The sequence below is a fragment of the Rhinopithecus roxellana genome, chromosome 3 (genome assembly GCF_007565055.1).
Source record: "Rhinopithecus roxellana isolate Shanxi Qingling chromosome 3, ASM756505v1, whole genome shotgun sequence".
Lineage (NCBI taxonomy): Eukaryota > Metazoa > Chordata > Mammalia > Primates > Cercopithecidae > Rhinopithecus > Rhinopithecus roxellana.
This window is the reverse complement of record NC_044551.1, coordinates 39,930,296-39,946,795: the sequence shown is the minus strand read 5'-3', so window position 1 is coordinate 39,946,795 and position 16,500 is coordinate 39,930,296. Positions and strand designations below refer to the sequence as shown.

Genomic DNA, 16,500 nt, shown 5'->3' with positions numbered 1-16,500 from the left:
CATTATTCGAACGCTGGCTACACCTGTGCCTGCAGCCATCCTATGTCTGGAATTTTCCATAAAGTAAGAAAAACAATGTATTTTATTGCCTCAGCCAACCTGCATTGGGTTTCTATCTTTACATCTGAAAAAGTCCTGGCAACCAATTCAATTCTGAGAATTCATATGTTGGGACAGGAATGGGTTAGGGGTCATGGTGAGGCTGGGAAAGCATTCAGGGTCTTTGGGATTGGGAGGCCTCCAGAAAGGACTCTACCTCCTGCCTCAGCCTCTCCCTTCCCCTCCTATGGCCCTGCTAACCCCCAACTCCAGCCTCAGGTTCCTTACAGGGGACCCATTAATCCCCTCTGTGCCTTGCTTGACTCCAGGAAGCTCCTGTTAATTTTCCCAACCTTATTTCAACCCCAGCCTCCTCTGCAAAAGGAGGAGTGGAACTGGGCGACCTTTAACATCTTTCTGGCTTAAGTTCTGAACTTCTCATCACACTTTAAGGAATTTATTCTAAGGAAATCAATGCATACATCTGGGAAGATGAGTACACACGGTGTTCACCTTAGTCATGTTTTAAAAGCAGATAATTGGACACAATCCATATAAGGGACCAGTTGGATACAGTTTACATAAAAAGGAATCTTAAGCAACTATTCAAAATACATTTTGTAGATGGGGAAATGCTGCACACAATATATTGTTGAGTAAAAGAGGCAGCTTGTCGCCCGGGCATGGTGGCTCACACCTGTAATACCAGCACTTTGGGAGGCCAAGGTGGGCGGATCACTTGAGGTCAGGAGTTTGAGACCAGCTTGACCAATATGGTAAAACCTCATCTCTACTAAAAATACAAAAAAATTAGCCGGGTGTTGTGGCATGTGCCTGTAGTCCCAGCTACTAGGGAGGCTGAAACAGGAGAATTGCTTGAACCCAGGAGGCAGAAGTTGCAGTAAGCTAAGATCGCGCCACTGCACTCCAACCTGGGTGACAGAGCAAGATTCCGTAAAAAAAAAAAAAAAAGAAAAAGAAAAAGAAAAAGCAGCTTGTCAGGAGCTGCAGCAGAAATAACAACTATTGCCTTCAGTTTCAGAGAAACCACGAAGTGATAGCATTTTCCCCATTTATTATTATTACTATTCACTAGGGTCCTAGTACTGGCTCTTCCCATGACAGGCTGGTGCAGATGAATAGAGAGGGGGCTCCTCTGGGCTTCTCTCAGTTCATCCGTAATTGAAGAAGTTGGGCAGAGAAGGTGCTAGCTCTCTGAAAGATTCCGGGAAGTTGAGGTGGAGGTTTTCAGGGGCCCAGAGGTCATCCAAAGCCATGGCCTGAGAGGCCATGGCTGGTGTGGATGGTCTCTTGTAAATGAAAGCAGAGTTACTGGTCAAGGTTAATGGAACATCTGAACACTTTCAGTAAGTTTCCTGATCTTGTTTAGGTGATGAAGTGATTGAGATCATAGAATTAAGTGTAGAAAAAGAAGCTCAGTGAAGAGCCCAGAGGTTCCCTGGGGGGCTCAGTGACAGAGCTGGGAGCTCAGCAAGAGGAACAGGGATTCAGTGCTGGCCCAGAGCCTCCAGTCATGGCAATGGGAGTGTGGTGCGAGGATGTGGGCTCTGTCAGGGGCATGTTTTCGCCTTGTGTAGTTGAACACAAGTCATTCCAGCTTTTTCTTCCCTAACTGAAGGTTGGCATGTGAGGAATTGGAGAAGGCTCCTGAGAAGCTCCACACTCAGGCACCCTTCCAGTCAAAGAAGAACAAGTGGAAGGAAAGACACACTCCTGTAGCGGGAGGGTGTGGATACTGTCCCAGCTTGGCCCCAAGCTCAGGTGCCTCATGGGGGAGGGCCTAGGGCTGGGGTCCCCCAGGAGAGGGTAAGGACTAGGGGGTCTTGGCAGGTAAGCTTTCCATCTGGCTCCATCCCTTCCTTTCCTCCCTGCCCTTCTCTCCTCTCCCTTTGCTCTTTTCTCTCTGTGTATCTCCTTCACCATCCTACTCCTCTCTTCCAGCTCTTCTCTCTCCTCTCCCCTTTTGTCTCTGAATCTCAGCCTCTCTGTCTCTCTCTCCCTCTCTCCTCCAACCCCATATGGCTTTTCTTTTCTCTTTCTGCCTCTCACCACTGCCTCCCCTGACCTTCTAAGGTCCTGTGCCCCTGGAATCAATGCTCTGTGGCATCCTGCACAGTGGCCCCTATTCTCATCTTCATCCTCCTCTCTGAAGTCAGTGTCAGAGTTCCCAAGAAGTGCCTGAATAGAATGGGGATATAGCAGAACCACCTCCACAGGGCTGCGTGCACATTCACTAAGGTGCATAGAAAACCCCTCTCGCCCTTCCTGGATGAGGTGGCACTCAGTGGACTTCACTCTTACCATTTTTCTCCTCCAAACAAATGTTTCCCCAACACCCTATCTCAGACCCATATTTGACCCTTCATCTTCCCTCCTCCAACAGTTTTCCGACTGTTGTTGATTCTATCTCTGATAGATTCCTGATCTTGAATTCCTCTTATCCTGAGTCACCAAAATCTAGGTCTTGCCCCAGCTACCTTTCCATCTTTATCTTCCTCTTCTTCCCTCCTGCAGCATCAAAGAACCAACCCTATTGGAGCTCTCACATGCACAGGCATTCAGCTAAGCTCTTTCTGTAGCTCTGTATATTAACTCATTTAATCCTCACAACAGCCCAGGTGGTCTCTATTATAATCTCCATTTCACTGGTGAGAAAACTCAAGCATAGAGCAGGTAAGTCACTTTCCCAAGATCTCATTATTTATAAGTGGTGGAACTGCGATAAACCTTTAGAAAGTCCATCTACTTGTATTGTCTTCAACAAGATCAGGGTCTTCCTCCCTCTCAGATAGCACCTGTGTCATCATCCTCGCCCATTTGCTCTCCCAGACTGCTGCCTCTCAAAATCCTCCCACTCTCCAGCTCAGCATAACCACCCCTGTTCCGTGAAGCCCTTGCAGATCTACCACCCAGAGCAGCTTCCTCCTTCTTCTGAGTGGCCAGGGCACTGTATCTACACATATTTTTGCGATGTTACACCCTTTCAAACTGGTTCTATCGTGTTTATATCCAAATCTTCATGCTCCTGATGGACTGAATTTCTCAACACTTGAAATTGTGTTTTATTTGTCTTCATATAACTCCACAGCACATTGTTTAGAAGCCTCGTGAGGGCAGACACCTTTAAACATTTGCTGAGTGTGTGCATGAATCCTAAGTTTAACAAAACATTGTGGATGCTGGCAGAGATTCATTCATCCATTTAGCAATTATGTGTTGAGCTCTTAATGTGTGACAGGTACTGAAGAAATTGTGGTGGGCACCAACAGTTAGGGACCCTTTTCTCGGGGAACTCTGAAGTCGAGTGAAGGACACAGCCTATTAATGGAATAATCACACAAGTGAATATAACATCACAAAAGGAGTAGGTGGTGCTGGAGAGTGTGTTAGGGTATCAGGACAGACTTCTCTAAGGTAAGAACAGCTGGGCTGGAATCTGAAAGAAGAGCGGGAGTTAACCAGACAAAAGGAGAGAAGAGTCGCCTGCTAGAGAGAATGGCACATGCAAAATTCTGTGTGGAGGGGCCCCGACGGAGGCAGGCCATGTGACTGGAACATGGGGAGGGGCAGCAGGAGAGGGGCAAGATGAGGCCAGAGAGGTCAGCAAGGACAGACCAGGCATGACTTTGTAGGACACAGCAGAATCTGACTTTCTTTCTTTCTTTCTTTCTTTTTTTTTTTCTGAGACAGGCTCTTGTTCTGTCGCCCAGGCTGGAGACCAGTGATGTGATCATGGCTCACTGCAGCCTCGACCTCCCAGGCACAAGCCGTCTTGCTCCCTCAGCCTCCTGAGTAGCTGGGACTTCAGGTGCACACCATCACGCCAGGCTAATTTTTGTATGTTTTGTAGAGATGGGATTTCGCCATGTTGCCCAGGGAGCTCTAGAACGCCTGGGCTCATGGCCTCCCCAAGTGCTGGGATCACAGGTGTGAGCCACCATGTCTGGCTTACTGACTTTATCTTAAGGGCACAGGGAAGCCATGCAAGGCATCCAAGTAGGGAAGTGGGACAAAGTAATGCTGGTGATGAGAAAGGTGGGCTGGGGGCGCACTGGTGATTTGTTCTACTTTTGAAAATGTTCATGCGTATAAAGATTTCTTCCTTTCAACTGCAGGAAGGCTAAGAACATCTCTGCCCTCTAGGGCATTTTGCCAGACCTGCTGTCAGGGAACTGTTGATAGTAAACAGAACAAGGATTTGGAAGAAGCTGAGAAGTTAATGCCTTAGGTGAGAGATCTCTTCCCACTCCTGAAGAGGGAGGGACAGGGAGGGACAGGGTGGGCCCAGGTAGAGAGCCAGCTTCAGCCTGTTTTCCAGGAGAAAAGCATCCTCCTCCTAGAACTACTCCATACCCTGAGGTCAAAGGTTAACAGGAAAGGTTGGCAACAAATGTTACCAGGCAAATAGGGACTTATATCTCACTCACCCTCCTGTCTGCTCCAGGACTCCCAGCCTCATCCTCCTCCTGGTTCCCTTTTGTCTTAAGAATAAAGGGACTGCCCGCCCACATTCTTCCCTTCCTCCAATCTCACCAGGTTCCATCCTTCTCGAACAAGAGTAAATTGTTGGAGACGGAAAACAAGATGTTGGGTTCAGTGGGGAATATGTCAGCCTTCTCTACAATAGGATTGTTGTTCATCCCCCAAGAGGAAGATGCGGCTTTAAGAAGCGTGTGCAGCCGTGGGACCTAGCTCTCACACTGCAGCACCAAGGAAAGCTAGGCAGGTGGTGTCAATGAGGGAGGCAGGCTGGGAATAATACAACAGGGGATGGCAGGAACTGCAGGGACCAGAGCATCTGTGCCAGGTCTACAAAGGGAGCAGCTGTTGGCTCCGGGCCACTGTGGCCCAGCGGGACTATGAAGACAGTGTGGCCCGATCCTTCCATTTTTAAAGAACAACCAGAAATCTGGAACGTTTTGTGGAATTTTCTAATTTTATGTGTTGGCTACAACTTAAAAAATAATTGTATAAAGCTTAAGCAAATCAAACAAAACACCTTTATGGGCAATGTCTGACTCATTGCTGCCAGCTGCCAATGTCTGGATTTCTCCCAACCATCCACCATCCTTGCCCCAGAAGGCTTTGGGCAGGTGCTCCCGAGATGGTTGACAACATAAGTGGATTCACACTGCCAACACTCTGGGCAGGGTTGAGATCAGTCTGAAACTAGGGTTAAGGGATTCAACCTGTGGCTCATGACTCAGGAGAGAGTCAGGTTGGGACCACTTGGAGGTCTGAACTAGTCTCAGGTTGACCAATGGGCAACCTGCTTAGTTTCCTTGGGCCCCAAGGAAAGAAACATGAAGACAGATCCTTTTCATTTTCACACAGAGATGGACTTTGTAGAACAGCATTGTCAAATGTTAGCACACATTTGAAACACATCAGAATCCCCTGCAAGTCTTGCGAAAACACGAACTGCTGGGCCTCACCCTCGAAATTTTGATTCAGTGGGTTTAGGGTGGGGCTGGAGAATTTGAATTTCCAAGTTCACAGTAATGCTGATGGCGCTGATTGGGGCCCACAATTTGAGAACCACCATTTTAGAGATCCCTGTTCAACCAGTTTTTGGATCCTTACCTGTAACAGGGTGAATAATAAAGAATCCCATGTGGTTTCCACTGGTGATGTTGAAGGTCAGCTTCCCTTTGGAACTGGAGTCTGGGTCCCAGGCATTCAGTTGAAGCACAGAGGTGCCCACGGGAGCATCCTCCTGGATGGAGGGGTAGAACACAGCTTGGGACATCTGGGGTGGGTTGTCATTAGCATCCGTAACCTCAATGTAGACTTCAGTTACAGAAGAGAGGGGCACAGAACCTCTGTCCACTGCTAATACCGTCAACCAGTAGTAAGATGCAAATTCTCGGTCCAGGGGTGCCAGAGTCTGAATCATTCCTAGGGACAGTAAGTCAGCAAACCCAAAATACTTTAGAGCTCAAAGTGGCTTTAGAAATCACCCTTACCCACCATTCCCCAAACTGTACTGTGGAAAGGATATTAATAAGTAGATTTCCGGCGGGCGCGGTGGCTCAAGCCTGTAATCCCAGCACTTTGGGAGGCCGAGATGGGCGGATCACGAGGTCAGGAGATCGAGACCATCCTGGCTAACATGGTGAAACCCCGTCTCTACTAAAAAATACAAAAAACTAGCCAGGCGATGTGGCGGGCGCCTGTAGTCCCAGCTACTCGGAAGGCTGAGGCAGGAGAATGGCGTAAACCCGGGAGGCGGAGCTTGCAGTAAGCTGAGATCCGGCCACTGCACTCCAACCTGGGCCACAGAGCGAGACTCCGTCTCAAAAAAAAAATAAGTAGATTTCCTATGAAAAGAAGAAACTCCTTCTACCAATATAATGTGGGAGATGCTGAGTTGAACACAGGGGAATTAATATCCTTATTCTAGAACCTCTCAGAACATTCCTCTGCTAAAATGGGCCCATGCCTTTAGCATGTGAGCATATTTAGGGTTTTCAGAAGACAGTGGTAGTTTATCTACTTTCTCTTGACTACTTAAATCCAAGTTCCATTGATCTATTTCACATTCTGTAAGTGAGGTTTTCTTATAGTTGTCCTTAAATTCTTCACACTTTATGTCCTGGTAGATAATCAGTTTCAGGGTTAGGGATTTGATGAATAAATTGCCATTCCCTTCTCCATCATTTTCATGATTTTAAGGGGCTGAGCTTCATTTTTTAGTTCATTCCCTCCACAAATTGCTTACTATGGACTAGCACTGTTCTAGAAGTTGAGGGTCCAAGAATGAGGAAAAGAAGATTACACCCCAAGCTCTCATGGATCATGCTGTACTGGCAGGGTCTGTGTGAGAGGGCATGGCCCATGCTTACAGCCATAGCATGACAGAGATGACCACTGGGGAAACTGAGGCTTACAGAGGGAGCACGACTCGACCAAGATCATGTAGCAAGTATGTGGAAGAACTGGGTCTGGGATTGACTCTTAATCTAATGCTCTTTCTAATTACACAGCTTAATTAGATTAAGCTGTTTTCTTTCAGTGGCTGGAGTTAAGAGACAAAGGTTGCTGAAAGCCAACATTGAGAACAAGTTATTACAACTTGGTTTTGGTGGAAATAAATCACCTACCAAATTGCAAACTCCTTGAGGGCAGTCATCTGCCTTTATTCACCTTGGATCTCCTGCAGGTACCTATCTTAGGGCCTTACCAGTACTGGGCACTCAAAAAGTGCTGACTTACACATATTTTCCTTGAAACTTAAAAAAAGGAATGTGGTTGTGTCACATTTTTGGAGAGCAATTTGGAAATACTTGTTAACACAGAAAATGCACATTATCCTCTGACCTAGAAACTTCATTTTTAAGAATTTTTCGGCCAGGCACGGTGGCTCACGCTTGTAATCCTAGCACTTTGGGAGGCCAAGATGGGTGGATCACCTGAGGTCAGGAGGTCGAGACCAGCCTGGCCAACATGGCAAAACCCCATCGCTACTAAAAATACAAAAGGTAGCCAGGCATGATGGTGGGTACCTGTAATTTCAGCTACTTTCGAGAGCCTAAGGCAGGAGAATCGCTTGAACTCAGGGGACAGAGATTGCAATGAGCTGAGATTATACCACTTCACTCCAGCCTAGGTGACAGAGCAAGACTCCGTCTCAAAAAAAGAAAAGAATTTTTTTCTGTAGAGACTCAGACATATAAGTAAAAGTATATAAATAAGAATATTATGCCTATATGGTAGAATAATATGTGGCCAATTAAAACAAATGAACTGACAAATAAAATGTGTTGATGTTATATGACATGAAAAAAGTAAATTTTAGAATAGTATCTATTATACTATATTTTCATAATAATAAAATGAACAATATATGATATATAAGACACAAAGAAAGAAACTTTAGAAGATTATAGAACAAATTGTTAATAAAGATTATATCTGGGATGATGGAACATGGGGGAGCATTCATTTTAAAATTTTATATAAAAATTTATAATCTGATGTATTAGTTTTATAAACAGAATATGTAATATATGTGCATATATGTGTATGTCTATATGCACATATATAGATATATATTTCCAGTAAAAACAAATTAAAAATAAAATACACAGGAAAAAGAATCCCTATTTATTTTTTCCTTCAGCCCATCTATCCCAGGACCTGGCACCCTATCCTACCCCACCCCCAGTACCTGTGTCCTGGTTGATGCTGAAGGCTGCGAGTCCAGTGCCAGCGCGCAAGAAGTACTGAAGCTCTCCATCCAAGCCACTGTCATCGTCCTGGGCAGCCACTACCATCACCTGAGTTCCCGAGGGGCTGTTCTCCTGCACCTGGCCCTGGTGCACGAAGGAGGCAAAGTGGGGAGGGTGGAGATTCTCATTCACATCCAGGACAATCACCTCCACATGGCAGAGGGTCCTGCGGGCCAGGGGCCTCCCACTGTCACTGGCCCACAGGCTCAGATTGTACCCAGCTCGCCTCTCAAAGTCCAGCTCTTTCTCCAGAATGAGCGCCCCTGTCATCAGGTCCACCCGGAAGGTCCCATGGGCGCCATCCATCAGAACATATCGCACCTCACCTGCGGGGCCCAGGTCAGGATCAGAGGCATCCAGAAATGTCAAGACAGTCCCGGGGGGCAGGTCCTCTGGGACCTTCAGCCTGTTGCGTTCTGTGATGCACTGGGGGGAGTTGTCGTTGACATCCTCCAATGTGATTATCAGGTCAGTGACAGAGAATAGCTGGTGGCCCTTGCTGGGCTGATCCCTGGCCTCCACCTTGAGTATGTACCGAGGCTCTGATTCGCGGTCCAGGTGTCCTGTAACAACCAGTTCCCCAGTGAGAGGGTGGAGGGAGAACTTCTCTGTGGGGCTTAGCAGGGTGTAGCGAACCCTGCCATTGTCTTCTGAGTCAGCATCTTTGGTTGTCAGCTCTGCAATTGTGGTTCCAACTTCTGTGTCCTCCGAGATGGTTAACTGGTACCCACCAGGAGGAAACCTGGGTGCGTTGTCATTCCAGTCTTTCACATTCACTGTCAGCAGCTTCCAGGAGGACTTCTGGGGAGTGCCCAGGTCATATACTGTTACATTGAGGATGTAGAAATTGGTGGCTTCATAGTCCAAGGGAGCAGCTACAGTGAGCACCCCTGTCTCCAGCTCTATGTCAAAGCAGCCCTCCTCATTGCCATCTGCAATCACATAGACCAGTTTGCCATTAAAACCAGCATCAGGGTCAGTGGCTGCTAGGCGGGCCAAAGGGGTGTTGATAGGGACACTCTCAAGGACATCAATGGATTGGGGGAAGTGGTCCTCAAACTGGGGGATGTAATGATTTATCTGATATGTGCTTAAAGAAGTGAATTCCTCATCACTGGACTCCTGGTTCTGAAGCCCAATAGAGTGGAGGATAGTCTTTGTGAACTGTGTCAATACTCCTGTTTTATCACATGTTACAGGAACTTCAAAATGAGGGTCCTTCACCACAGTAATATTCAGAGTTGTGGGTGAGGCATAGTTTTTGCCATCTGAGGCTGTAATTTTCAGGGAATAACTGGTGGGTTGACCAGCAGTAAGATTGATAAAAGAGCGTTTGAGGGATATCACTCCGGAGAAATGATTTAGATCAAAATACTCTAATTCATTGCCTGATACAATCTCGTATTTTAGGTTCTGAAGCTCATCCACATCTATGGCTGACATAGTCACTATTGATTTCCCTACTGGCCAGTCTTGGTGGATAGACCCTGTGCAGTTGACTTCTTCAAACATGGGCTGGTTGTCATTCAAGTTCCTGAGCTGAAGAAAAATGGACACTTCCTTCTCCCGGCGAAAGGGGGATCCCCAGTCTGATGCTCTTACCCGGAAGGTATAAATTCTCTTCATGAGTTCATAGTCTGTGGGTTTGGAGGTGGAGATGATACCCAGGTAAGGGTCAATAGAAAATGGCAAAGCTTTTGGTCCAGCAATGGAATAGGTGACATATCCATTCTCCCCATGATCCCGGTCAGTGGCAGTCACAGCCAAAACACTGGTGCCTGGAGGGATGTTCTCATCCAAGGTGCCATCATAGGAAGACCTGTTGAAGAGGGGGGCATGGTTGTTGCAGTCCACAATGTCAATGACAACCATGGTGGAGACCTGGCCCGGTGAGGTTCTGATGTGTAGCTGATAGTGGGCTCTGTCGTGGAAGTCCATGAGCTTTGTGGTGGTGATCAACCCAGTTCGAGCATTAAGTTTAAATCCTACATTCTCTGAAGATGGCTTTAGAACATACTGCAGGTTGGGGAAGGCTGGGGTGACTCTCACCATCACTACCCGACTGCCAGGAGGGGAAAACTCACTAAGTTGCACTCTGTAAACAGCCTTCTCGAATTTGAGGGAAGCCAATTTGGAAGGTGGTAGGTGAAAGCCCCTGATCTGGGAATAAAAATAAGGACCACTCCCACTCCTGGCCTGGAGGCTGAGGTTGAACCCATGAAGGTACTCCATCCAGTTGATGTCTTTGACAGACACCAAACTGAACTCATTGCTCCGGGCATAAGACTTGATGGCTTTGAAGTGCTTTCCAGGGTCACCACCAACAACTTCCACTGACTCCACTTCAGCTCCTGAGCTATTTACGTCGACCAGTACAGTGGCATAGGTGGTACCATCATTGCTGTCTGGTGGAGTCACCACCACCGAAGCAATGGCTGGGGGCTTCCTGAGGGCAGGCTCCACATGAACCACAAGTGCAGCCAGGCTGCCAAACCCATCGCCCTCAGAGATTTTGCGCATGCGGTCCACAGCTAGCACCTGGAGCTCATGCTTCCCTCGCCAGGTGACGTTAAGCTTCCCAGCCACAGTGACCACACCGCTGGTGGGATGGATGGCAAACATCTCTGACCTTGTGTTAAAGGCATAATAGAACTCAGCATTCTGGCCTAGATCAGCATCTGTGGCAGTCACCTTGCAGATGGGGCTCTTCAGGGGCATGTCCTCAGAGATGGTGACTCTGTATGAAGGTGGAGAGAAGAGAGGCTTCAGGTCATTCTGGTCCAGGATGTGGACCACCACGCGGGTCAAAGCTTCCAATTCCAAGGTCTTCTCTGTGGCTTGGATGATGAGGGTGTAGCTGTCTCGCACCTCTCTGTTCAGAAGAGCTGTGTTGCTGCTCTTTGTCCTTATTCTTAGGAAGCAGAAGTTGCCCACCACATACTCCTCAGTTTTAAATGCATTGGCCACGTCTCCAGAGATGATCCGGTACCTCACTGCCCACTGTGGCTCCGTGAGGTAGATGCCCATTTTCTCAAAGCTCTCCACATAGGTCTTGGGAGAAGAGTTTTCATAGATGGTGGCATTGTAATGGGAGTGTGTGAAGTGCCAAGCAGAGGAGGAGAGAATCCCTTCTAGAGGCTTCTCACAGGTCGCACAATGGAGCAAGAATATGGCAAAACCCAGCAGGGCAATAGTCATTGTGGAAAACTCCCGAAACCCTGGGCAGAAAATAAAAGACAGGGTGCAAGTTAGGAAAAAAAATGGTTTCTACTGCTATGGTTCTTAACTGGAGGTGATTTTGACCCTCAAGGGACACTTGGCAATGTCTGAAGATACTTTTGGCTGTCCCATCTTGGGGCCAGTGGTGCTAATGGCATCTGGCAGGTAGAGGCCGGGGATACTGCTAAACATCCCACAATGCATAGGACAGTACCTTTGCATTAGTCAGTTCTCACGTTGAGAATAAAGACATACCAGAGACTGGGTAATTTATAAAGGAATGAGGTTTAATGGACTCAGTTCCACATGACTGGGGAGACCCCACAATCATGGCAGAAGGCAAAGGAAAAGCAAAGGCATATCTTACATGGCATCAGGCAAGAGAGCGTGGGCAGGGGAACTCCCCTTTATAAAACCACCAGCTCTCATGAGACTTATTCACTATCACAAGAACAGCATGGGAAAAACACACCCCCATGATTCAATTACCTCCCACTGGATCCCTCCCGTGATACTGGGGGATTATGGGAACTACAATTCAAGATAAGATTTGGGTGGGAACACAGCCAAACCATATCAGCCCTGCAACAGAATTATCCAGCCCCAATGTCAGTAGTGCATGGTTGAGAAACCCCGTGGCTGAAGAATAGCAGACTAGTTCAAAATGCTCTCTCAAAGGCACTCAGCAGCTAGAACACAGTCCTGAACTCTTACTCTTTTTCCCAAAAACTTTCTGTGACTCCTTGGGTGATGGTGAGATAGTCCCAACTCTTAGCCAGGAACCAAGTTTAGCAATCTGGTTCTAAACTACTCTTCTCTCTCTCCTTCCTACAAGGCCTTTCCATTAGGGCTGAGCTCTAGTCAAACTGAGCTGTTTCCGCACGTGCAGAGGCTGCAGGAAAGCAAAGTGACCAAGATCCCAGGCCTGGTGTCTGGCTTCCTGGTTCTCAGCCCTGCCTCAGTCATTTGCTAGGTAGGTGACTTTTAGAGCAAGTTATTTAACCTCGATGAGCCTTCATTTCACCTTCTGTACAATAAGGATAAAAAATTATCAGTCTCATAGGATTGTTGTGAAAATTTAGTGAAATAATAAAGGTAAATGACTTATCAGAGTGACTGGTTTATCGTCAGTTCTAACTTAATATCAGCCATGACTGATAATAGGAAACTAAGGTTCATAAAAGGAAGGGAGCTGCCCAGGGCCTTATAGCTAGTGGGAACTCCTTGCACAGACCAGGGTTGCCTCCCTGCCCCAGTCCTATTTATACCTGTTTCACCACATGTCCCTTATAGACAGGGCATGACTCTGACTCATCTTGTCACCTGGAACATGAAAACTCCCAGACTCCTGGAATGTCTGAGTTGAAATGAACATTAGAGATGATGGGGTTCTATCCTTGCTTTTCATCATAGATGAGCATAGATGGGGAAATAGAGCCCCAAAGTCGAGATCAGTCCAGCTCCAAGTCACACAGTGTGTGACCAGGTAAGAACTAGTCCCTGGGAGTTAGTTCTTGTTGAACTAATCATGAATAAATGCTTTGCCTCTCTTAGACCCTTGTTGTTTCCCACAGAGCCCATCCCTGAACTCTAGCCTGGGTGAAAATGTGAGACTCACCAGGGCCAAGGATGCAGCAAGGGGCAGGTAGGAGCGGGGCAGAGTTCAGCAGGGCCATGTGTAGGGCTGGTGCACGAGGCTGATGCCTGGCTTGCCCCGGGAGCCTTGATTCCTAGGAGCTTCGTGGCTGCCAGCCAGATGTGCTGAAGCATTCTTGGATAAACCTGGCCAGACTTGATTTTCCAGTTGCCTTGCTCTTCAAAGCCAAGGAAGAGTTAAACTTCCAAGGCAAAGGGGGAAGGAGAGGCTTGGAGCCGAGCCTTCCCAGAGTCCTGTGTGAACTGGGCACAGGGTTCCCCAAGATTCTGCTGACAGCATCCCGAGATAAGAGGCAGGAATAGAAAAGTCTGCCTAACTCGGGGTCTGAAGGACTGTGACAGAAAATAATTTCAATATGTCCCACCCTTCCAGCTTCCCTACCACCTGCCTTCTGACTCTTGAGATTTTGTTGGTGGTGCCTTAAGCCCAGGCACCTCAGAAAAGAGAGGGCAGGAAGGAGGCAGATTCTTCACTCGAGGTCTGAAAGCTAGTGGCAGAAAGAGCTGTTGTACGTTCCCCGCCCTGCCTGCCCCCTACTGGCCCTCCATGCTTAGGGCTGCAGCCCCAGGCAAAAGTCTGCCCCAGGCAAAAGCCACACTCACCCTACCCCGACCCAGCCCCCACAAGCAGAAGGGGACCCCTGAGTCATTCAGCCTCCAACCCCTGCAGGATGGCATTGCTTTTAAAGTTGAAGCCCCAAGGGAAAATGAGTCCTCACCCCAGTCCCAGGTCCACTGGCTCCACAGCTCTGCCAGCCCAGGGTGCACGCAGCCTCCCAGCCCTGCCTGCCCTGCTGTATGGAGAGCTTCCTGTTCCCCAGGTCAGTACCTGTGTTGGGCAGGTCCCAGCAAGATACTCTGCTGGGTGGCTGCACAGGCGCCTTGCAGTGCAGGCGCCGTTAAGATGAGCTGGAGGGAAGGGGAAGGGGAGGGCTCTCCCTGGAGGAGGATAAAATGCAGAGAGAATGCACCCTGGGATGGCAGCTTGGTGCCCATGGCCTGCCCAGGCTGTAGGACCTGCACACCTGGGGAGTAGTTTGCTGAGGGAAGGAACAGTGTCTGCACAGCTGTTTCCTGGCCCCAGGTCCAGATGAGTGAACAGGCTTGCAGGGCACAGAGGCATGTTGGGCTCCTTGTACTACTTTCCTAGTTCACGACACCCAGGGACCACTATTTTAAAATCTTGTGTAAACATACATCAATTCATCTGACTTACCTGCTTAAAATTTTCCAGTGGCTTCCCGTAACACTTAGATTAAAACATAAACTCCTTGGCCCATGTTACTTCTCCAGTTCACAAGCTACAGCCACACAAAACTGGGACCTGCCTCGGCGCCTTTGCAGTTACTGCCTCCCTTAAGATTCTCACATGAATAGTTCCTTCTTGTCATCCAGTTTTCACTTAAATATCACCTCCTGAGCCCCTGTTTGGAGTAGCCTTCCTGCCAACTCCCTCTTTATCACTTTGCCCTATTTTCTTCATGACACCTATCACTACCCAATATTTTCTTGTTTGTTTAATGACTGTCTTCCCACTTGACACTGGACTCCATGAAGAGAGTAGTTCTGTGTATCTTATTCACAGATGAATTCCCTAGTGCCTAGAACAGTGCCTGGTATAGAACCAGGCTCAATCAATACTAGTTGAAAAATGGAAGAATCTGGACTCAGGAAATGCCATGACAGAATGAACGCTGAAAGAGCCTTTCATGATCATTCCTTCCTTTTGGAAGCTGGAAAGTAAAGTCCCAAAGAAAGAAAGAGACTTGCCCAAAGTTACAAGGTGAGAATTAGAGCCAGGTTCTTTCCTCCCGACTGTGCTTCCGGAAAGAGCTATGGTCACTTATGAATCTGACGGTTTGAGTTCAAGTCACAACTCTACCACCTGCTACCTGTTTAACCTTAGTAAGTTACTCAGTGTCCCTGAATCTCAGCTTTTTCATCTGTGAGAGAGGGCTATTAAGAGTACTGCATTCATATTCATAGGGTTTTATGGAGACTACACAAGATCATGCACATTAATGTACTCAGCACAGTGCCTGGTATGTAGACAAAACTCAGGACATATTCGTTATTAGATTTTAATGCCACGGCAGAATCAAAGCCTGGGCTGGGTTGAGGGCGGGGTCCACTGAAGCCTCTGGAGAAGGTCCAGCCTGTGCCCCAACACAGCAGGAAGCCACTGGTCTCTGGTCAAGTCTAAGCTTGCTGGCCTAGCCACAGACTGTTCTGGGAAGCTGCGAGCAGGCTCTTGTCTGGGGTGGGGCCTCATGCTCCTTGGCTCCTCAGGCCCAGAAAGAGACCTGCATCTGAGTGAATATGCACATTTACAAGAGGGCACACATGCATACTTAGTAGTCAATTTTTTGAATAATTGTGTGGGTACATTAGTTCTGTGTCTACCTGGCAATGAATGGACCCTTTTAGGATATATGTATGAACCAACTTTGCCTCCATGTAACTCCCATCCCCATTTCAAAGATGTGGAAGGCAGGAGAAGGTGGCTGACAACACACAGACTCTGGCTGTGTGACCTTGGGCAAATGACTTGCCTTTTCTGATCCTCAGTTTCCCTGCTTCCTGAGATCATTTCGAGAATGAAAGTGAGTTAATGTACATAAGTGCTGAGCACAATACGTGATACAGTTTTCAACAAATATTACCCAGTAATACTGCTTTTTAGCACCTGGCTTATACTATTAACAGTTGAGTTTGTGGATAATAAAAACTTTCAGGCCAGGTGCAGTGGCTCATGCCTGTGATCTCAGGATTTTGGGAGGCCACAAAGTCGGGAGATCAAGACCATCCTGGCCAACATGGTAAAACTCTGTCTCTATTAAAAAGACAAAAATTAGCCAGGCATGGTGGCACGTGCCTATAATCCCAGCTTCTCGGGGGGCTGAGGCAGTAGAATCGCTTGAACCAGGGAGTTGGAGGTTGCAGTGAGCCAAGATGGCGCCACTGCACTCCAGCCTGGCGACAGAGCAGGACTCCATCTCAAACAAAACAAAACAAAACAAAACAAAACAAAACAAAAAACACTTTCAGATAAATTATTCCATCATCCCTGATCTATGCTTGTGCAGGCTGATTTTCTGCAACTTAGCGCTGTAGGGCTTTAAAGAGGTTGTGATTCATTTCACCCTGTGTTTCAGCGCTCTACTCCAGCTTCTCAGGATCTTGATTCCAACATTCAGAAACCTGATGGTGGTAACATCCATGTCTTTATCTAACTCATCGATAAAAGTTTGAATGTGGAGAGCTCCTGCTCACTGGGGGAATCCAAGCAGAATCTGGGTGGCCACCTGAGGAGCATATTCTACTGTAGGAGGAT

The 16,500-nt window shown here is 47.6% G+C and overlaps 1 protein-coding gene across 1 annotated transcript in view; it reads right to left on the bottom strand.

Moving 5' to 3' along the window:
* The window catches only part of FAT2 (FAT atypical cadherin 2), a 65,210-nt gene extending 53,714 nt beyond the window's left edge, over positions 1-11,496 (bottom strand). The window contains exons 1-2 of the mRNA XM_010358658.2: positions 8,231-11,496; positions 5,644-5,958 (exon numbers count right to left, since the gene is read on the bottom strand). Of these exons, the coding sequence (XP_010356960.2) occupies positions 5,644-5,958; positions 8,231-11,489 (3,574 nt within the window). The 5' untranslated portion in view covers positions 11,490-11,496. The remainder of the gene's footprint in view (positions 1-5,643; positions 5,959-8,230) is intronic.
* Between the last annotated feature and the right edge of the window lie 5,004 nt (positions 11,497-16,500).